General features: G+C 45.6%; 7 protein-coding genes across 7 annotated transcripts; 4 read left to right on the forward strand and 3 right to left on the reverse strand.

Annotated features, from left to right (window-relative positions):
* Positions 1 to 552: 552 nt before the first annotated feature.
* On the forward strand, positions 553 to 1,719 carry PICMEDRAFT_19700 (hypothetical protein; the record flags this gene model as incomplete). The annotated part of the gene is made up of 1 exon (XM_019162136.1): positions 553 to 1,719. A coding segment is annotated over one exon (1,167 nt), but the record flags the coding sequence as incomplete, so codon positions are not given.
* A 921-nt stretch (positions 1,720 to 2,640) lies between these two features.
* PICMEDRAFT_70759 (hypothetical protein) lies at positions 2,641 to 7,308 on the forward strand (the record flags this gene model as incomplete). Its single annotated transcript, XM_019163730.1, has 3 exons — positions 2,641 to 4,350; positions 4,837 to 5,720; positions 6,024 to 7,308. 3 exons carry the CDS (start codon positions 2,641 to 2,643, stop codon positions 7,306 to 7,308), a joined length of 3,879 nt encoding a protein of 1,292 aa, XP_019020311.1.
* PICMEDRAFT_14674 (hypothetical protein) lies at positions 7,289 to 8,349 on the reverse strand. The gene has a single exon (XM_019160482.1). It carries the CDS (start codon positions 8,319 to 8,321, stop codon positions 7,374 to 7,376), a length of 948 nt encoding a protein of 315 aa, XP_019020312.1. The 5' UTR covers positions 8,322 to 8,349; the 3' UTR covers positions 7,289 to 7,373.
* Positions 8,350 to 8,619: 270 nt separating this feature from the next.
* Positions 8,620 to 10,794, forward strand: PICMEDRAFT_70761 (hypothetical protein; the record flags this gene model as incomplete). The annotated part of the gene is made up of 1 exon (XM_019163731.1): positions 8,620 to 10,794. The coding sequence occupies one exon, from the start codon at positions 8,620 to 8,622 to the stop codon at positions 10,792 to 10,794; it is 2,175 nt and encodes a 724-aa protein (XP_019020313.1).
* Positions 10,795 to 10,934: 140 nt separating this feature from the next.
* On the reverse strand, positions 10,935 to 13,073 carry PICMEDRAFT_9681 (hypothetical protein; the record flags this gene model as incomplete). Its single annotated transcript, XM_019165120.1, has 1 exon — positions 10,935 to 13,073. One exon carries the CDS (start codon positions 13,071 to 13,073, stop codon positions 10,935 to 10,937), a length of 2,139 nt encoding a protein of 712 aa, XP_019020314.1.
* A 380-nt stretch (positions 13,074 to 13,453) lies between these two features.
* On the reverse strand, positions 13,454 to 17,014 carry PICMEDRAFT_9682 (hypothetical protein; the record flags this gene model as incomplete). The annotated part of the gene is made up of 2 exons (XM_019165121.1): positions 13,454 to 15,700; positions 15,971 to 17,014. The coding sequence occupies 2 exons, from the start codon at positions 17,012 to 17,014 to the stop codon at positions 13,454 to 13,456; spliced, it is 3,291 nt and encodes a 1,096-aa protein (XP_019020315.1).
* A 461-nt stretch (positions 17,015 to 17,475) lies between these two features.
* Positions 17,476 to 19,149, forward strand: PICMEDRAFT_21065 (hypothetical protein; the record flags this gene model as incomplete). The annotated part of the gene is made up of 3 exons (XM_019162184.1): positions 17,476 to 17,639; positions 17,730 to 17,972; positions 18,054 to 19,149. Coding segments are annotated over 3 exons (1,503 nt in total), but the record flags the coding sequence as incomplete, so codon positions are not given.
* Between the last annotated feature and the right edge of the window lie 46 nt (positions 19,150 to 19,195).

Raw genomic sequence — 19,195 nt, forward strand, 5'->3', positions numbered from 1 at the left:
GCCGGTGCGGGTCGCTATACAAAAGCAAATGACGTTTTAGTTTGCCGCTGTGCAACCGCTATGCACGGCAAAGGCAGCGGACCTCCTCCACGATAAGTGAGGGAAACAAGAATGGTGGCGGAGGGGATGATTTCATACAGGTTCCGAACAGCTAAAGTGGGCAGCAAATACTCTGGTATCGGTCTCCCACGTTAGAAAAGAACTTTGGCGAAGAAGCTTCGAACAGCAATTTTTGTGCCTCTCGTTTCTTTCTCGGATCTACTTTTATTTTCTTCCGGTACCCATGTTTGTTAACCCTTTTGCTTTCTTGACAGATCTTTTGACAGTGTGATTAACAGAAAGACAGAGAGAGTCCGATTTATGACCGATGCAAAGAAGCCGCAGATATCAACAGCGCAGCATCTCAAGAAGATTGCATCACGGGTGAACCCGACAAAATTGTTCACCAAAGACAAAAATGGTGCCGAGCAATCTGAGAAAGCCGTCCGTCGGCGTTCCGTGGAGTTTGATGTGTCCCCCACCGTAGAGCACGATTCCCATAACACACACACACACCAGCACAGTTCTCGCCGGCGAAGCAAAACAATCTCCAGTCTGAGCAGCCCAAAATTGGAGTACAATCCGTATGGGATATATAGTCATCACAACTTACAGAGTATTGGTTCTGCCTTTGGAAACGGCAACGAGAAAAACGAATGCGATCTGATGTTGACCAATCCGACTTCATTGCCCAATGACTATTTACCAATTGCTTTCCAAGAAGAAGTTCAATTTTTGGAAGACAAATACGAGCTATCTGAGAAAAGTGTAATCTTTGGAGGCTCGGCGACTATCAGAAAGATATACACGAAAGCTGATCTTCAGCAGTCCCGCTTTTACGCGTTGAAGAAGTTTTCGATATACACGGGAGAATCACAGGAGAAATACTACAGCAGGGTCGCAACGGAATATACCATAACTCGAAGCATTGCACATTTACATAGTATACCCTGCTATGAACTATTACAATTGCCTGTTACCCTCCAACGAGCGTGGGGAATGGTATTAGATTACTACGAATATGACTTGTACAAGCTAGTAAGAAACCCGGATTGGAAGAAAGTGGCTTTTGCCGAGAAAATGTGCATCTTCAAGCAGGTTTGCTTTGGCCTCAAATACATCCACGAGCAAGATATCACACATCTCGACATCAAAGCAGATAATATCATGGTGGCAAGAAACGGTTTGATGAAAATAACCGATTATGGGTGCTCCGAGATAGGACACGAAGAGTATGGCAATTTCACCAGTAAAGTGGCATGTAAAGCTACCCGCTTGGGCACCCCACCTTACCAGCCTCCAGAAGTTGCGAAATACGGGTTGCTTGACAAGGAGTCCCGCCAGCCGTATTGTCCATTTCGGTTTGATTACTGGTCTCTTGGAGTTCTTTTGTTTGTAGTGGTCTTGGGGAAAAGTCCTTTTGTTTCCGCACGTGACTCGGATCTCGGGTTTCAGCTCTACAAGAAGGAATATCTTAAGTTCATAGAGGCGAATTCGTTGTTCTCGCAAGACAAGAGTGACTCTATCCCCAAAAATGGAAACTTCAGCAATCCTCACGGAAACGATCCTAACTTCATCTATCTTTTTTGGAGATTATGCGATCCAAACCCGGCAACGCGTATGACTCTACCCAAACTGTTTCACAACAAATTCTTCCAAAAGCTTGAGATGTGTGTTGATGAGAGCATTTATGAGTGTAATTTCAGCAATCATACAAAATCGAAACATCTACAATTCAAAGTCCCACAGGGAAGCCACGAGGAGTATACCGAGCAGAAGGAGATCAAACATAGCAGTTGGGATGATATACCGACCGTGGAGTCTTTTCCTCAACTGTACCACTCATTAGTTGGCCACGGAGAAGATAATCATGAACCGGCTACCAAGCAGAATGATGAGCCAAGTCATGGCCTTTTCAAAGTTGACGAGTGCAAGGAGGAAACTGACCAGGAAGAGACGGCGCATGAAAGAACCTCTCCTGTATCTTCTCGATGTTCGTCATGCTCCTCAAGGAGAGTCAGAAAAAAACCGTTCCCTGAGGATAGTACTGACGATTTCCACAGCTTGCATTCACTTAAGCCACTTTCGTCATATTGTTCATATTCGAGAAAAGCAAGCTCCGCCCCCTATTTTTTTGTGTCACCAAACGGGAACACGAAGAGAACCCTTTTTGCTAACGATGACTACGAAAACTCCGCTACCGAGTACATGATCGTGAACTTTGCTGACATAGTCAATGCGTGCAACTGCCGCATTGCTCCACATGCGCACAACATGCTGTATAGGTATAAGGAGAAACTATCCACTGACTAAACTACTAGATAAACTACTTACATTTACTAATCGGACACATTTTAAACATGTTTCCCCACGACACAGTTTCTGTTGCTGCCACGTCTGTTTCGTGTACCCGCCATACACGCCTACGCGCCTTAGTAAGTAATCTTGATAGAGTGAGTGTGAGAGCGAGAGCTGGTGAGAATGAAAGGTGATAGAGAGGAGATGCTGAAGAGAGGTTATTAGACGAAGATCGAACGCAAGAAATATCCCACACCTGCAGCGGTTTACAGCAAACGCAAGTGATCTTTTTACAAGTGCAAGATGGACTTGAGAAACTTGATATCTAGAACGAGCGACGATGAGAGTTCTGGGCCTAACGGACCGCAGGCCCAATTGAGCAAAAGGGCTTCTCAGCCCCGACTTTCGATTCACAGCTTAATGAACGATAACGACAATGAAAAGAACAGGGCCAACGACATGGATAATGACAAAGAGAATAATGTAAAGGCAGATACCAAGGAAGAAATTGCCCTTCCCAATGCATCACAGGGCGCCAATAAAGATGCTTCAAACTCCGGACCACCAATACCGAAACCTACAGGATCTACATCCGAACATGAGGTGCCAACGATAGAACAAAAACCAGCTCCGTTTTTGCCATCCGATGCAACTGGTATCAATGTGGATCTGATAGAAAAAGGCGAGCAAGAAAGCATGAGAGAAGAGCCTTCTTTCCAGACTACGAACACAACTGAGGCGGAAGAGCAGGAAAATTTCAAGGATGATTCGAAACACGAATCCGGAGACGACTCTGCTCGCATAAAAAGTAGAAATAGCATCAGTGCATTGACTAACGTCAGCGTTAATGAGACGGTGGCGCACAAACCTCCCTTACCAGATACGAGACTCCCTAAACAAGAGAATGAGGTTGTCAGCGGTCCTCCCAGTACTAATGATATTATTGGCAAAGAAGACAGAAAGGCTGTTGAAGAAATGGACAGCAAAAGCCAGAAAGAAACACCTGAAAAATCACTTCATGAACAGATACAGAAACTCGAAGATCTTAAAAAGAAAGAAGACGTCGAGGCGGTTGCAGATGGCAAACCAAAAAGGTATAAAAATAAACCCACATGGGCTCAAGACTATATACCATCATTCAACCAGCCGGCATCTGCTGGATCCAATGGTTACCAAAGTTTCAAAGGTGATGTTTCCCTTAATAATATCTCTAAACTCTCTGTTCCTTCCATCACAGGATCCATTCCAAGAAATGACTTCAATAAGCTAGTCACTGAATGGATATGGGCAAACGTAGAAGGTGTTAAACAAGATTACCTTGATATACCTAATGTTGAAGATTACATCGAAATAGAGTCCAAAGTGGGGAATATTTGGGATAAGGTGAAGGATAGACGTATCCAATTACCTGTGAACACCGAGTGTGTGGTTGCAACAGATTACGTGAACCAAGAGTGTTTTTTCAAGCCCGGAATCACGCTGGAGAACTACAATGATACCAAATCTTTCATCAGTAAGTTGATTCAAGAAGCCGCTGAACAGCAACAACAAGGTAAGGGCGACCCTAGTAATAAGTTCATTATTGAAAACTCTCATGTTGTTGACTTGATTGCCAGTGATTCCCGTCGTGGCGACAAGCCAATTTCAGGAAGAGTTAGTCTAGACATCAAGACTAAAAGAAAAACCAATAGTATTTCCAAACAACGTATCTCTGACTTGTATTTACACTTTCCAAATACTCTTTTCGATGTGCGTATGAGCTTGTCGGTGGAACTTCCGAAGGACCTCAATGACGCTGCTTTCGAGATTTTCAAAAAGCGTGTTACCATGGAAAGAGAAAAGGAAAGAGTCAGTTACATCCACCAGGCCACTTCTACGAGAATAGATTTGACGAAAGTCAGAGAGAAAAACAATCGTATACCGAAATACGAGCTTGAATTAGAAATAAACACTCCTGCGTTGCTTCGGAGCATGCGTAATGTGATGGATGATCCTTTGTACTATATGGATTTGGTGCAAGCCTTTCTAGACAACAGCAAAATAATTACCCGTCATTTGAGTCACCAACGTCAATAAATACTGGCGTCATGTATCTTTGTAGATCTGTATTACAATACTCTTTGTATATTAGTTTAATAGACTTTTTCTATGAAGCTGTTTTCTCCTGTCAAATGCGCACGTTTTTCCACCTTCCTCGACGAGCGAGCTGAGAGATATGTTTTTCCTCCCATTTGGCGTGTTATCGCATTTGACCAACATAGACGTGCATGTTGACACGTTGGCCGTTAAATCTCATTTGTCAATTCCATGTTAGCGATCACTTCGGAATACTCCAGTACAAAATACTGGCGTGCTATACACACTTAACCTGCTATGCTCAAACACATTTTCTGTGCTATTGCGGCAGCGATCGTGCTAGTATGTACTGATAGTCTAACGACTTGATTTTAAAAGCCATGTTTGATTTGATAGGATTACTAACTTCTATTTTACCCATAGATTTACGGTTTGATCTGGTCCTTTTCCCACAAACCTCGTGCCCCATTTACATCGGAATTGAGTTACACCACCAATGATGATGACCATAAGGCTTACAAATTACCGAGATTTAATTCAGCGCCAAAGGATGATATAATACTTTCTGTAGTTGTGCCATGCTTCAATGAAACTTCAAGATTGAAAATTATGCTTCAGGAGGCAATTTCGTACATGGAAGCTCAGCATGAAAATAACAAGTTGCAAAAATCTTTTGAAATACTTATAGTCGACGACGGATCAAAAGATGATACTTCTAATTATGCAATAAACTTGGCCAAAGAATTCAATTTACCACCTCATACACTTCGTGTGATAAAATTTGAGAAAAATAGAGGTAAAGGTGGAGCAGTTACTCACGGAATGCAATGTGCTAGGGGTTCATACATTATATTTGCAGATGCAGATGGGGCCTCTAAGTTTTCTGATGTAAGCAAGCTCTTGAGAGCAATTCAAAAATTAGACCATAACAAACCACTTGAAATTCCAGCGGTTGCTATTGGCTCTAGAGCTCATATGGTGAACACAGATGCAGTGGTGAAAAGGGCTTTCATAAGAAATCTTTTGATGTATGGACTTCACACTCTCGTTTTCATATTTGGCATAAGGGATATAAAAGATACACAATGTGGATTTAAACTGTTTAATAAAGCAGCAGCGGAGATGATTTTTCCAAACATGCACACAGAGGGCTGGATTTTTGATGTTGAGCTTCTCATCCTTGCAAATAGACAACACATTCCAATTGAGGAAATTGCAATTAATTGGCATGAAGTTGACGGTTCTAAAATGGTTCTTGCAAGAGATTCTGTAAATATGGCGATCGATCTCGTTGTCACTAGAATGGCGTATATTATGGGAATATACAAAGAAAAGCAAGTACATAAAGACAAAATAAATTGATGTGGAAGTTAGAAAAGGTTCAAACTCACTTAAACATTCTATAGTACTCCGAATTTAGTTTAATCTTTTTTCACTATTAGTAGTTAGTTCCAACCTTCTGTTATTTGCTGCAGTTTGTGTAAAAAGTGTGTTGAACAACGAGTTCTTCACGGATAGGATTCGAGCTATTTTTTCTCGAGCACAAAATTTACTCTATCTCGTCATAATCCAACCCAAGATTTGATATTTTCGGCTCGAACAACCATTAGCATCTCACAATATATGAAAAAGGACATTGAAAAGGTGGCCACGCTCTTTTACCCATTACGGAAGCTGATGGAAGGTACTTTAAAGGCTCCCTCGGAAATTCCAAGCTACCGGATAGAAAGTGGAATTCGTCATGTCCAGCCCTATTTCCAACATATAAAGACTACTGTGAAAAGCAGATGGCTGAATAGATCTGTGCTAGACGTTCTCTCAACTGAATTCAGATCCTTCAGTATATCGCAATACCGAAGTCGTATGGAAAAAAATGAGATTAGTGTCCTTCATAGACAAAAATTAACAAAAAAAGAAAGAAAAGAAAGATGCAAGGATAATTTACGGACAGATGATCGAATAGTGATACGCTATCCAGAAATTCTGAAATATAAGATGGCAGATAATGATATTATTGAAAGATTGGAGCACATACATGAAAGGTCTGTTTGTGCGACTAGGGCCCAAGAACTTGAGGTCATACATGAAGATGATGAAGTGCTAGTGGTGAGTAAGCCCAGCGGAATACCTATTCATCCTGTCCAAAACTACTATTACAACTCTTTTGTCCAGATTTTGCAAATAGAAGGTTGGCCCGGAAGGAAGGAGGAATCAAAAGATATTCAGCTGAGACCATGTCATCGCTTAGACAAGTTAACCAGTGGAATATGCATGTTTGCCAAATCTGCCGAAGCAGCACGAAAGATTCAGACAAAGATTCAAGATAGGACCGTTGAAAAGACATATTTAGCCCGTGTCAAAGGAAAGTTCCCTGGTGTGGTGAATATGGGTCAAATTGACCAAGGAGAGGACATAAAATGTTGTGATGACATTGTCGTTTTCGATACCAAGAAGGGTAAAAATGACGGGGTAATGAAGAAAACTGCTATGACTGTGTTTCGATCTTTAAAGTACAACAAAGAGTTGGATGAAAGTATTGTCATGTGCTGGCCTAAAACAGGGAGAACCCATCAAATACGAATCCACTTACGAAATATGCGTCATCCCATAGTAAATGACCCGCTATATGGATTTAATAGATTGCTGTGCCTAGAAAATATTGGTGGTGATACCAGTAACATTTCTGATGAATACTTTCAAAGGATTGAGAAGCAAGCTGCAGAAAAGAGATCTGAAGCCGAGTCTGGTGAATCGTGCCATTTTTGCGAAGGAAAGCTATACACTCAAACTGAGAAGGACGATTTGATAATGTACCTTCATGCATACAAGTATCAGCTGGATGCAGAATCTGGATGGCAGTATCAGACTAAGTGGCCCGAGTGGTGTAATATATAAACTGTTCATTTTGCTACATTAATCATTGATTATCTACTATACAGAAAAACACGAATTTTGGCGTCTCAATGTTTCTTCCCTTTTATAAAAGGTGGCACTATTCCTGCTGTGCTTGTTTTGTTCCTTGATAATATTTTGCTAACTTCATGCCATGGCAATTTGTTATTATCCTTCAAAGCAGCATCCTTCACACCTTTCAAATCAATTTTTGACACTTTCTCAAGACACAAAGCTATATGCTGAGCAAAATCTTCCAATTCTCCGTCCGTAAGTGGAAAAAGTACACAGGAAAACTTGTAAAAACCGTCGAAAGTTTTGGCAAATTGTTCATCTCGTAGATAGAGTTCCATAAAATGTTTTCTTAAAAGTTTTCTCATTCTCGTTCTGTAAACTGAAAACTTAAAAGGGTATGATGAGTTCTGCATGGAAGAGGGTATGTTCCCCTTAATTTCAACATTAGAGTTGAACATATTAAAGTTATGACAAACTATCATAATCCCGGGTCTTGACTTTAATATCCGGCCCAAATAAGTGCTTGAATGCCAATAATTGAATGTAAACCATTTACATTTGTGTAAGCTCTTTTGTTTTGTAATACCCCTCAAGACTGCCAAAGTGTATAGGTCACTGTTTGGACCTTTTAATTGCGTAAAATTTGTGCAAATGGGATCATCCTTTTTAACAATAGGATATCTTGATTCGGGAAATTCTGATGGTGCAAATTTCAGCTCAGTTGCAGAGAAGGGGAAATCTTGGTTATTGAAACTAAATTTTCGTATAGGAGTACACTTCGGAATTTTTTGTTTTATTGCCATTTTATTTGAGTACACAATCAGGGGAACTAATGTATTTTCAGGAGTGTTTACAGGTATAACATCGTTGCGATTAGAATCGTCATAAACATTTAACTGTTTTCGAATCTTTTTCAGAATTTGCTGTAAATTCACAGTGATAGGGTCTTGTACCTTTCTGCTAGCTGTGATATATGGCACAAAATGGTTTAAAGTTGACATCGACCTCACTCTGTAGTCTAAGCCTTTATAAGTTGTATCCTGTTACATTATCTTATAGGTCAATCCAAAGATAGTTGACAGGCTCTCTTCGGCCTTTGAGGCATAGTTTTTTTGGACCCTCGCATGAGAAGGGAGTGTTCTCCAACACGTCTAAAAAGCTGCATTAACTACCTGTTTTATCTAGTTTCTTTATCAGGAGTGCTAAGGAATTTCCTAACCATTGCAGTTATTGTGTATGCAACCAGCGGAACAAAAACTTCTATATTGTTTAGTGTCGTTTTGATTTCAGACCTAGACGATGTTTTCGTTACATAGAAAGAAGAACCATGACGGTGTATCGCCCAAAGTCATGCCATACGTTAATCAGCAGCATCTAGGATCGATAGTTGCACCAATACCCATGTCCAAGTCGGCTAGTGCACAAATATCACACTTGCCAACGAGCTCTCCAGGCGCACGGAGTGATCAACATAGTTTGAGAGGAGCTTCTCCTGTTGCATACTCAGATTCTCAAGGAAACAACAATATTTACTATGGGGGACTTGATACAGTCCACAGCGCCACCCCTTCCGGGGTTCAATCAAAGAAGAATTCTATGGAGGTATCATCACAAGATTCCCAACTGAAACACAATCAATATTCTCATCTCCATAATGATAAAGAAGCGGCTGAAATAGACTCCATTCTGCAGCAGCAAACTTATAATATTCTCCCTCAGGGGAAACGGAACATTTCTCAAAGTTTACGATCTGCACAATCCAAAACACCTGTAGAAAAGCGTATTTGGGTCAGGAAAAATAGTCATTCAGCAACCACCATCACAGTGGGGCCTCACGATATAGTGGACGATTTGAAGTACGTGATATCGTCGAAATTTCCGACCACTTTAGGTCGTCGATTTGATCCATCAGACTTAGTGATAAAGTTGATCATAACACCTGACACGCGGGGATTTATGAACTCGTCACCAAGTACCAGTGTTAACCAGTTTTCCCTTTCAAAAAAGCCCTTGCTCCACGATGGTTCGCATTCGCCCATGACTGCCAGTAGCGGATACTCTAGACTGATGCAACCTGCATCATCCAATGATCTTTTACGAGCAAACACTCCTATTTCCCCTGATTCATTTCCGAATCAGAAATACGCTGCAACTTCTTCTGACTCAATTGATACTCCACATACGCGTACATCACCAAGAGTGTTGATACTAGAGCCTGATGTGTTGGTCTGGTCTATTGTTGATAAGTATTTTCCTAATGGAATGAACATGTCGGATGCTTTTCTGGTCGATACTAGCAAATCTCCATCTGAGGATTCTTTCAAATTTGATCAAAGAAATACAAACCAGCAGTATTTAGCTCGAAATTTACAAACTATAGATAAGTATGATTCAAACATCTCATCGCTGGAAATGAATCAAGCTGGATCGACAAGCGCCTCATTAAATAAAACCGCAATACTAGGGGATGAAAGAGTTCCCCCACCAAGACTAAGACTGCCCAACTCTCTAGATTACGGCATAGGCCAAACACCCCAATCTTCTGCTGTTATTTTATTCCCCAGAGATGTAAGAGGAGACAATAAGTCTCTTCCTCCGGCATCACATCCAGAAATGATTCCACCTCCGCCTTCCCCCCAGAATCTCAAGATAGATAGATCAGACCCACCAATTCAGATAGGAAAAAATTATCATTCTCGGACTAATTCAAGCGAGTTACAGAAGAAGCTAAATCTCACGTTGAACACATCGAGTACATCAGATGAAGTAAATGAAACGAATGAAGCTCAAAAGCTAACCCTGAGCGACACAACTCTTGGCTCAGCTCCTAACTCTGCGTCCACTATTACTCCAAAGATACATCTAGATCCTATACCGGACTCTAGTTCGACACTGAAGAAGCCTGAAACTAAGTTACCAGTGATAGAGAAAAAACCTAAAGCAATTGAAAAAAAGCATGGTATCTCTAAGATTCTTAGTCACATAAATGTTCTTGTGGTTGAAGATAACCTTGTGAATCAAAAAATTATGGCGCGTCATTTGAAGTCATGTAAGGTCCAATTTCAGATTGCATCTACTGGTAAAGAGGCGCTTGAAATGTGGAAAAAAGGAGGATTTCATCTTTGCTTCATGGATATCCAATTACCTGTCATGAGTGGTATAGAAGTGACTAAAGAAATCCGTCGTTTGGAGCGTTTAAATCACATAGGAAATTTTTCTGGGCATAATATCGATGAAGCCAATGATTATAAAGAATCAGATGATGTATTAGATTTATCATTGTTTCGTTCTCCTATTATAATAGTTGCCTTAACCGCTTCTACAGGTGCTTCAGATCAACAAAATGCTCTTGCTGCTGGATGCAATGATTATCTAACGAAACCGGTTCAATTAAAATGGTTGAAGAACAAACTTACAGAATGGGGTTACATGCAGGCATTGATCAATTATGACTATTTCAGAAATGAAAGTTAGTACTAATTAGTCAGTGCCTTTGCTTTGAATTACTGGCTCCATGATTCTTGTACCTCTAATTTTCTAAGCTTTCCATTACGTTTTTTAAAACAATCTAATTATACATTTATATTTAATGAAACTTTTCCGGGTATCTCAGTTCAGAGGTTTTTAGGACTTGAATGAATAGGACTTGCAATTAAAGAGCCAGGCAATTCACCGGAACTTGAATACATCTTAATGGACTCAGGTTGTAAGCTAAGCTTCGAAATGTTTTCTCCAATGAAGAGTTTATTCTCTTTGGATACCTGGAATGAATTAGCATTGTTCAAAGCCTCGATACATTTGTTATCTGATAATGCATTTCTAGTCTTTTGCGGTTGTCTTTTTATATTCTCCTCATTAGAAAAATTAACATTTGTCAATGATTCATATTTGTTGCCCGGAATTTTGTACATTGAAGATTCAAACTGCTCGTTAACAGAGGGTGAATTTTTCATTCCAGCAGTTGTGAACTCCCAATGTCTCCACTTCTCGGTATTAGAGCAGCAGTTGTAATGCTCTTCTTGAAGTTGTCTTCTTAAGTACTGAAGTAAATCATGTATGTCTGGCGGTGTCTCATTTTTCAATGCTTCCGTGATGATATTCTGAAGCAAATGAGGAGAAGGGGGGATTGAGAAAAAAATCAAAACCTCTTTCAATAAGCTGCTTCGATATCCTTGTAGTAACAATGTGACTATGAATTTATATAACTTCAATTTAGTTGGAATATATGGCTTTGTATTCCATACCTCAAAAAACTGCTGGATCCTGCCATCATTTATTTTATCAAACTTCCAGCAATTAATACAATACAGAATGATAGTCTCAACAAAGCCACTTTGCATAACAAGAGATAATTGTTCTGGTATCTGAGAGACTAAATCAAATTGAATCATTGTATCAACTAAGATTCCGTAAGGTAAAGTGAAGACCTTTGGATTTGCATATGTCTTTATACCGAATGAAAAGGTAATGAATATAAACAATTCAATAACCTTGGTAACTGAATCTGTTTTTCTACTCAGCAAGCCAATTCTGATTTCAGTTAAAATTTTCTCAATTTCATTCATTGACAAATTATTCTTCAGGACAGGAATTGACGGAAAGATTAAATCAGTGACTAATAAATCCCCATCGTCATAGCTATACTCAAACATCTGATAAACGTCCACTGGTTCTAATTTGACAAGTTCTTTGATACTGTAAGTGATTTTTTTCTGAGGGTTTGGTTTGTGCTTTTCAATCCGTTCTCTATGGAACGTTGACCCTGGATCAGCTTTTTCCACATCATTAATAAATGCACCTAGCCCTTGTGATTCTTTTCTGTACTTGTTCAACATTTGAGATACATGCGAGCTGAGTATTTTCTTCTCTGCCTTCTTTTCTAAAGCCATTTTAGGTGCTCTGTCAGGCCTTCTTTCAGACTTTCTTTCTATTCTTTTCTCCATACTATTTTCAGACTTGTTTCCGTTACCAAATGGAGGCTTAAAAGCCTTTCTTTGCTTTGGAGTACCAAAAGAATAAGGAGTATCATGACCCATTGAAGTATCAATTTCGTGCTTTTCTCTTAAATCATTTAGGAGTGAATCTTCTGAATACTCACCAATCTTGTTGAGCCTGGAGGTAAGTTTAGGTGGCTTAAAATATGTTTGCTTGAGATGGCTCCCTTGTGGCTCTGGTAGTTTACCGACAATCACGGACTTGGACATCAAGGACGGTTTTGGCTCTGAAGCTTTACTACCCCCACTTTCCCTAAACTGGTGTTCTTTTGAATTTGTCGAGAAATTTAAGTTTTTGTAGTCAATTTTACCATTCATTCTTGGCTTTTCAACGACTATTGTTTCCGCAGAGCCCTCTAGATCCATTAAGTCATTGCCCTTTGTACTTAGTAAGGCCTTGTATTGCACATAGCCAACGTAAACAAAAAATGCAAAAATTAACAGAAATACGAGGGAAACTACCAGGAAAATTATTCCAATGGTGACTTCTTTGTTTGGGTTTAGAGCAGTCGGAACAACCATAACTACATCTTCATTGCTAGAACTCTTGAGTACAGAGGGATCAGTATCGGCCAATGTCTTTGGTGGACCCGAAAAATGATCTACTGAAAGTACAATTGCTCCATCATCCTTTTGATCATTAATTGGAGAAGGAGCTTCAGCTAAGCCAGGAAATTTATGTTCGAAAACTAAAGACTGGCCCAAAGGAGCACTTTCAGAGAAAGTTTCACTTTTCCTTCCTAGCTCTAAATAAGGCATTTTCAGACGAGTTATTGTTTTCAATATGCCTTAAATTTATTGGGATTGCAGAAATGCTTTGCTAATCCCTGATAGCAACAGCGAGGGGCACAAGGTAGCAATGACAGCTAACTATACACACAATTGAGTTGTATAGTGATGACAGAAGGGGAAACTTTATCAAACATGCCTTCAACTTTTGACCGACAGCCGATAAAGCAGGTATCGGACTTGCAGGTCAAAGGACTCCAGAAAGGGAAAATTTCCAAGAAGGGCAATTCACTTTCGCATTATTCATGCGGTTCTCGCTTGACATGGTGATTGAATATACATTTTTCCTAAATTAGACAAATATACAGTAACTGAACATTTAATTTTAAAGGCAATTGAGGTCCATTTAATCATTTTCCAACGGCATCTGGTAGTTCTTGATACCCAGAGCTTATGAATGCTCTATCGACATAGTTTTTCCACAGTTTTTCACCTTTCAGCTGAGTCTCCGAATCACCAAGTTTCTCTGTTTCCTTGCCCTTCACCGGAGCAGTTTTCGCAAGTTTCCGTCCAAAGTTGACCCAGTCTTTGACCAACAGTCCTCGAGATTCAAATTTATCATCTGTAGAGTAGTGTAGTTTGTAGTTGAATTTCCAGCTATCAATGTCCTTTTTCTGGTAGTTGACTTCATTCAAATCCACGTAGTATTGTACGTATCTTTCGGGTGAGAGTGCCTGCGGGATATAAGCTGGACCTAATGGTAGACTTGCAGGCATGATATTTGGGATGGTTTTGTCCTTTGATGGCGCCTTCATTTGTAGGTACTCCGAGCTGTTCATTTTGTCCGGACTGCTTTCGAGCTCGGTGATGAGCTTCTCAATTTGTTCTTCATCGTCGAGTAGATTCTCTAACTGCTGGAAGAAGTAACTCCAATCTCCATAATGGAATGTAGTGTTTTTAGCTGAGGTATTGAGATAAGATGAGAGCTTTCCTGCCAAAGTCTGGCTACCTTGAGCTTCAGACTCGCTGTTGTCCAAAGAGTTGAACTCGGTGATGTTGTACTCCCATATGCGCAGGCCGGGGTTGTAAGTGGGTATTACGCTCGAGGAGATGTGAGCAATGGAGTATCTTTCTGAAAAGTCGCCTCCCTTTTTCTTACCCTTCAACTTCGCGTACATGGAATCCCTCAAGTTTTCCAAATAGGTGACTTTGCCATTGGGTGCACCCATGTATCTGTCTGAAAAAGTGTGTAGAGGATCACTCGACTCGTCGTCGATGTCATATCCGAGCGACCTATATAGATCTTCAACTGTTTCAAAATCGTCGTCGGTGTCGCTTTCGTCATCCATAGCCCCCACCAGCTCTTCCATTTGGTCGTAGTCGATGAAGGGGAAGTGGTTGCTCTCGTCCCACGCCCCGGCAGCAAGAAGACGCTTTTTGATGCTCTTCCAGGCCTTGACGGAGTCCATGGGCACCCAGTGGTCGATGTTCATGTGGCCCCAGACGCCGCCAATGATCAAGTCTCTGTACTCGTGCATCCAGACGCTGATCTTGGCGTAGCAGCTGTGGTGGATGTTCTTTGGGATGGGCGGGACGTGGCCGCTCAACCAGACCTTGAGTCCTCTGCGGCGGCATTCTTTGAGAGTGGCGCCCAGCCAGAGGAACAACTTGTAGCCGGGCTGCTTGCGGGAGTCGCAGTTGTCGTTCAAGGGGTTGGACTGGAACCAGTAGAGGGTGTTGATGCTGAGCACAACCAGCTTGCCCGGGATGACCTCTCTGAGGAAGTACGCTCCGCGGTCGAAGGTGTGCATCTGCTCGGTGGGGATGAAGTCTCGCCAGATCTTGTAGAGCTCTCTCGTCTGCAACGTCGGGCCGGGGGCAAACAAGTTGTGCGGGTAGACGTCGTTGTTGCCCAAGCTGGGCACGATCTTCACCCTGCGGTCGAAGACGGTCTCCTCCTCCTCGCCGTCGTCCATGAAGGTGTCGATGAAGTCGGCCACCACCCGCTCGTTCATGTCGAAGATCTCTGCCTCCGTCCGCGGGTGGGCTCTGTCGTTGTCGTGGCGGATGTTGTCGCCCGTCCAGATGACAAAGTCGATGTGGTCCTTCACGTTGGTGCGCAGCCACTCCAACGTGGAGGAGTAGAGGTCCAGCGGCGAGTCGCAGCCGCTCATCGGGTCGCCGTACTTGTGCGACACGTCCATGTTCGACACCACGTTTTTCATCTTCTTGTGGCACTGCTTGCGGATCGCCGCCCCGATGACGTTCAGCTCGTCCGGATGCATGTCTGTGATGTGCAAGAACCGTCCGTGCACGACCCGGGCGCTCGTGAACCCGTTTGCGTCCGTGGCGAGGATCTCCACCGAGTGGTTCGGCGTCAGGTGCATGCTCCGGAGCAGTCTTGCCGTGTCGTCTGTGTCTGCAATCGCCCGCACCGAGCCTCTGGCCTGTGTGCCGGGCGGCGACCGCCGCCACCATCCCCCGTATGCCTCGTATTCCTGGTTGCCGGGCACCACGGCGTGCAGCGTGTAGAGGGCTGCCACTAGCAGCAGCGCCCCGAGGGCCAGCGTCTTGCAGGCAACGTTCTGCATTGGTCTGCGGGTGCACTGGGGACCCACAAGACCCCGCAGACCCCGTGCAAGACGTTCCTGTGTCTGCTGTCAGGCCAGGCCAGTAGGAAAAAGGTGTCTTCTGGAGCCTGCCTGCCTGCCTGTCCGAGGAGAAACATATTGGCCAAGGCTGTGCAAGGCGCTCACGTGCACGTGCTCAGGCGCTCACGTGACCCCTAAAGCCGCGGGGCAACGGGCCGAGGGGGCTCAGCGCGGTTCGGAGGAGAGATAAACAGACAGCAGGTTCGGAGAGGGAGATACACAGAGAGGCAGCTAGAGCTTGGCGGCGGCGCCAAGGGCGTCGGCAATGATGCGGACGGTGTTGGCGGCACAGCCCCAGCTCTCGATGAAGCCGGAGTTGCCGTTGCCGTAGTTGTGGACGATGCGGGGCTCGGCCGGGTCCTGACCGATGCGGGCGCCGCCTTGGCGCTCGGGGCGGAAGCCCACGACGTGGCGGGCGATCTTGACGGCGCCCGCGGTGGAGGCAACGAGGTCCGGGAGGTGGCGCTGGGCCTTGGCGACGAGGCGGGCGACGTAGGCCGGGTCGACGGCGGTGTCGTACTCGAGGAAGTTGCGGTCGTAGATGCCGCCGAGGATGGCGCCGCCCTCGGGCCGCGGGAAGAGCATGAGGAACTCGCCGGGCTTGGCGTCAGCCGGGAGGTACGGCTGCTCGAAGGTGACCTGGTAGGGGAGGTTGTTTTCGACAAGGAGCACGTGGCCGCGGACGGGGATCAGCTGCGGGTCGCCGCCGTCGGCGAGGAAGTTGTACTGCAGGCCGGTGCAGTTGACGACGAGGTCGGCGGTGGCGCCGGCGCTGCCGGCGGCGGAGGGGAGCGGCGTGCGGAGGGCCTCTTCCAGCGAGCTCAAGGTCTGGCGGCGGACGGCGACGCCCCTGCGGCGCAGCTCCGAGAGCAGGTAGACGAGGTAGAGCGTGGTGGAGATGGTGTAGGACGTGAAGACAAAGAGGTTCTGCACGTCCGGGAAGCGCGGGTCTGTGCCCAGGTAGCGGTAGCCGTCCACGGCGTCCTTGTACCAGGGCTCGTCGAAGCGGGGCGGGGTGTGGCCCGCAGGGACAATGTCGCCGTAGTAGAGCGGGTACGCCTGCACGAACGCCTGCGGAACCGCGGCGAGCTGGCGCAGCTTGCGGTAGGTGGCGAGCGCCCAGTCCTTGTGCTCCTTTGCGTTGGTGGACACCCAGTGGGCGCCGGCCTTGGGCGACGTGTAGAACACGGCGCTGTCGCCGGGGAGGTCCTTGGCCACGAGCGAGACGTCGACGCTGTCGCCGAGCCGGTCGTGCAGCTCGAGCGCTGTGGTGAGGCCGACGACGCCTGCGCCGACCACGAGTACCTGTTTCTTGGCCATGGCTGGGTTTGTTTGGTTGCTTGGTTGACGTTGCTTGGTTGCTTGGTTGCATGCCTGCGCCCATGCGGGCCCATCGGGCGCCCCCCCGCCTTATGTACCCCGGCCGGAGTGGCCGCCTCGGTCCTGCGATAGGAAGCACCCCCCCGAAACGGGGCAGGTTTCCGCGAGGCGGGGCAGCGGCCGGAAGAGGAAAGAGACGCGCAGCGGCCCGCCGACGCGTCGGCGCGCAGGGCGCGGACCGGCGCACCAGCGGCAAACGTCACCCGTTTGTGCTGCTGGCCCCACCTTTTCGAGGACCAGAGCACCACCGCACGCAGCAACGAACAGAGCCTCTGGCACCACGTCTGGCGCCCTTGAGAACAGGCAGCGGAGACCCGTGGCGTGCACCGTAGGGGCTTTTCCCGTGTTCAGACAGGTCTGGCAGCAGCACACCCTCTCCACCACCCGCGTGCGCCGTCCCGATGAGCTTGGTGTCCCAGGAACAGTTGCTGCAGAACCAGCTCCAGCTCAAGCAGTTGGAGAACCAGCGAAATAAACAGGTGCAGCAGTCGAAGTCGCTCGACTCGTCGGTGTCCACGAACAGAAGCAGCGTGGCAGCGGTGGCCATGGCAAACAACTCGGCGTCGTTCTCCGGGTCGGTGGCCACCAGCGGGCGCAGCAAGGCCAACGGGTCGTTGCCGCAGGCGCCGCAGGCGCCCTCCCCGCAGGTGTACAGCGACCCGCTGTCCATCACGGTGCCCACCAACGCCAACCCCACCGAGATCTTGGCGGCCCGCTTCAACTCGTGGCGCATCATCATCTCGGCCTTGTCGCACTACTTGAAGGAAACCGTGTCCGTGCACGAGGAGATCACCCGCCAGCAGATCCGCTTGCACCACGCCATCAGCTTCCCCTTCTTGACGCAGGGCTTGGACGGCGAGTTCTACCAGCCGCTCCGCGTCTCCAACGAAACGTCCCAGTCGCAGACCTCCAACCTCTCCAGCACCCTCTTCCACTCCTCCAGGGACAGCCAGCAGGACTTCGCCAGCAACACCGCCAGCAGCGGCACGGGGAACGGCCCGAAAACAAGCGAGTTCGAGTTGGCCAAGAAGTTCTTCCTCCCCTTGGGCTCCGGCTCCATCCAGGACTTGCCCACCATCCTCTACCAGTACCACTCAAATGCGGCGCTTTTGGCCCAGTCCACCGTGAAGGAGCTCAGCGCAACCATCATCCCGCGGTTAGAGGACTTGAAGCGGGACTTGTTGGTGAAAATCAAGGAAATCAAGTCCTTGCAGAGCGACTTCAAAAACCAGGTCGACAGGTACCAGAGTGAGACTTCGAGGTTGCTCTCCACATACGTCCGCTCCATCGACTTTTGCAAGTCCAGCCCATCCCAATTGGACCCGAAGAACGACCCCTACCTCATCAAGTTCGCCTTGGACCGCTCCATCAGGCGCCAGCTGACAGAGGAAAACTACCTTCACGAAGCATTTGTCAACATCCAAACCTCGGCCAAGGAATTGGAAAAAGTGGTCTACATAGAGCTCCAGACTGCCCTGACGGTTTACGCCAAACTACTCGGTCAACAAGCCCAGAACGTCTTTGACGGCTTGATCTCCAAATTGGACTCAACTCTTTTAACCAAGGAACCTACATTGGAATGGGACTCTTTCATCGACAGAGACCATTCAAACTTCATCGAATTGGACCTACCAATGCGTAGAGTCTCGGACATTCGCTACAAATACCAGCATGAAGCATTGATCTACGAGATCAGATCCGGATGGCTCGAGCGGAAATCAAAGTTCTTGAAATCCTACCAACGTGCATGGTACGTTCTAACATCTTCCTTTTTGCACGAATTCAAGTCCTCGGACCGTAGGAAAGACCCAATTCCTGAACGCTCCTTATCGTTAAATGAATTGACCGTTTCTGAACACAGTCGTAAAGACGAGAAGAATCCAAACTCCTACCATAAATTCGTTATCAAGCATGGCCAAACTGCAGGCCTCCTTCACAAGGGACACAATTGGGTCTTCAGAGTCGAAAGTTATGATCTCATGATGGCATGGTACAACGACATTAAACGTTTGACTCAAATGTCGGGTCCAGTTTCTCGTGCCTCAGTTGCGCTTGAAAGGAAACGTGGCCGTCGCAATGGTGGTGGACCACTCTCTGGTGAGAATTCCACAGCAACTAGTA

Source organism: Pichia membranifaciens, assembly GCF_001661235.1.
Source record: "Pichia membranifaciens NRRL Y-2026 unplaced genomic scaffold PICMEscaffold_1, whole genome shotgun sequence".
NCBI classification, from domain to species: domain Eukaryota; kingdom Fungi; phylum Ascomycota; class Pichiomycetes; order Pichiales; family Pichiaceae; genus Pichia; species Pichia membranifaciens.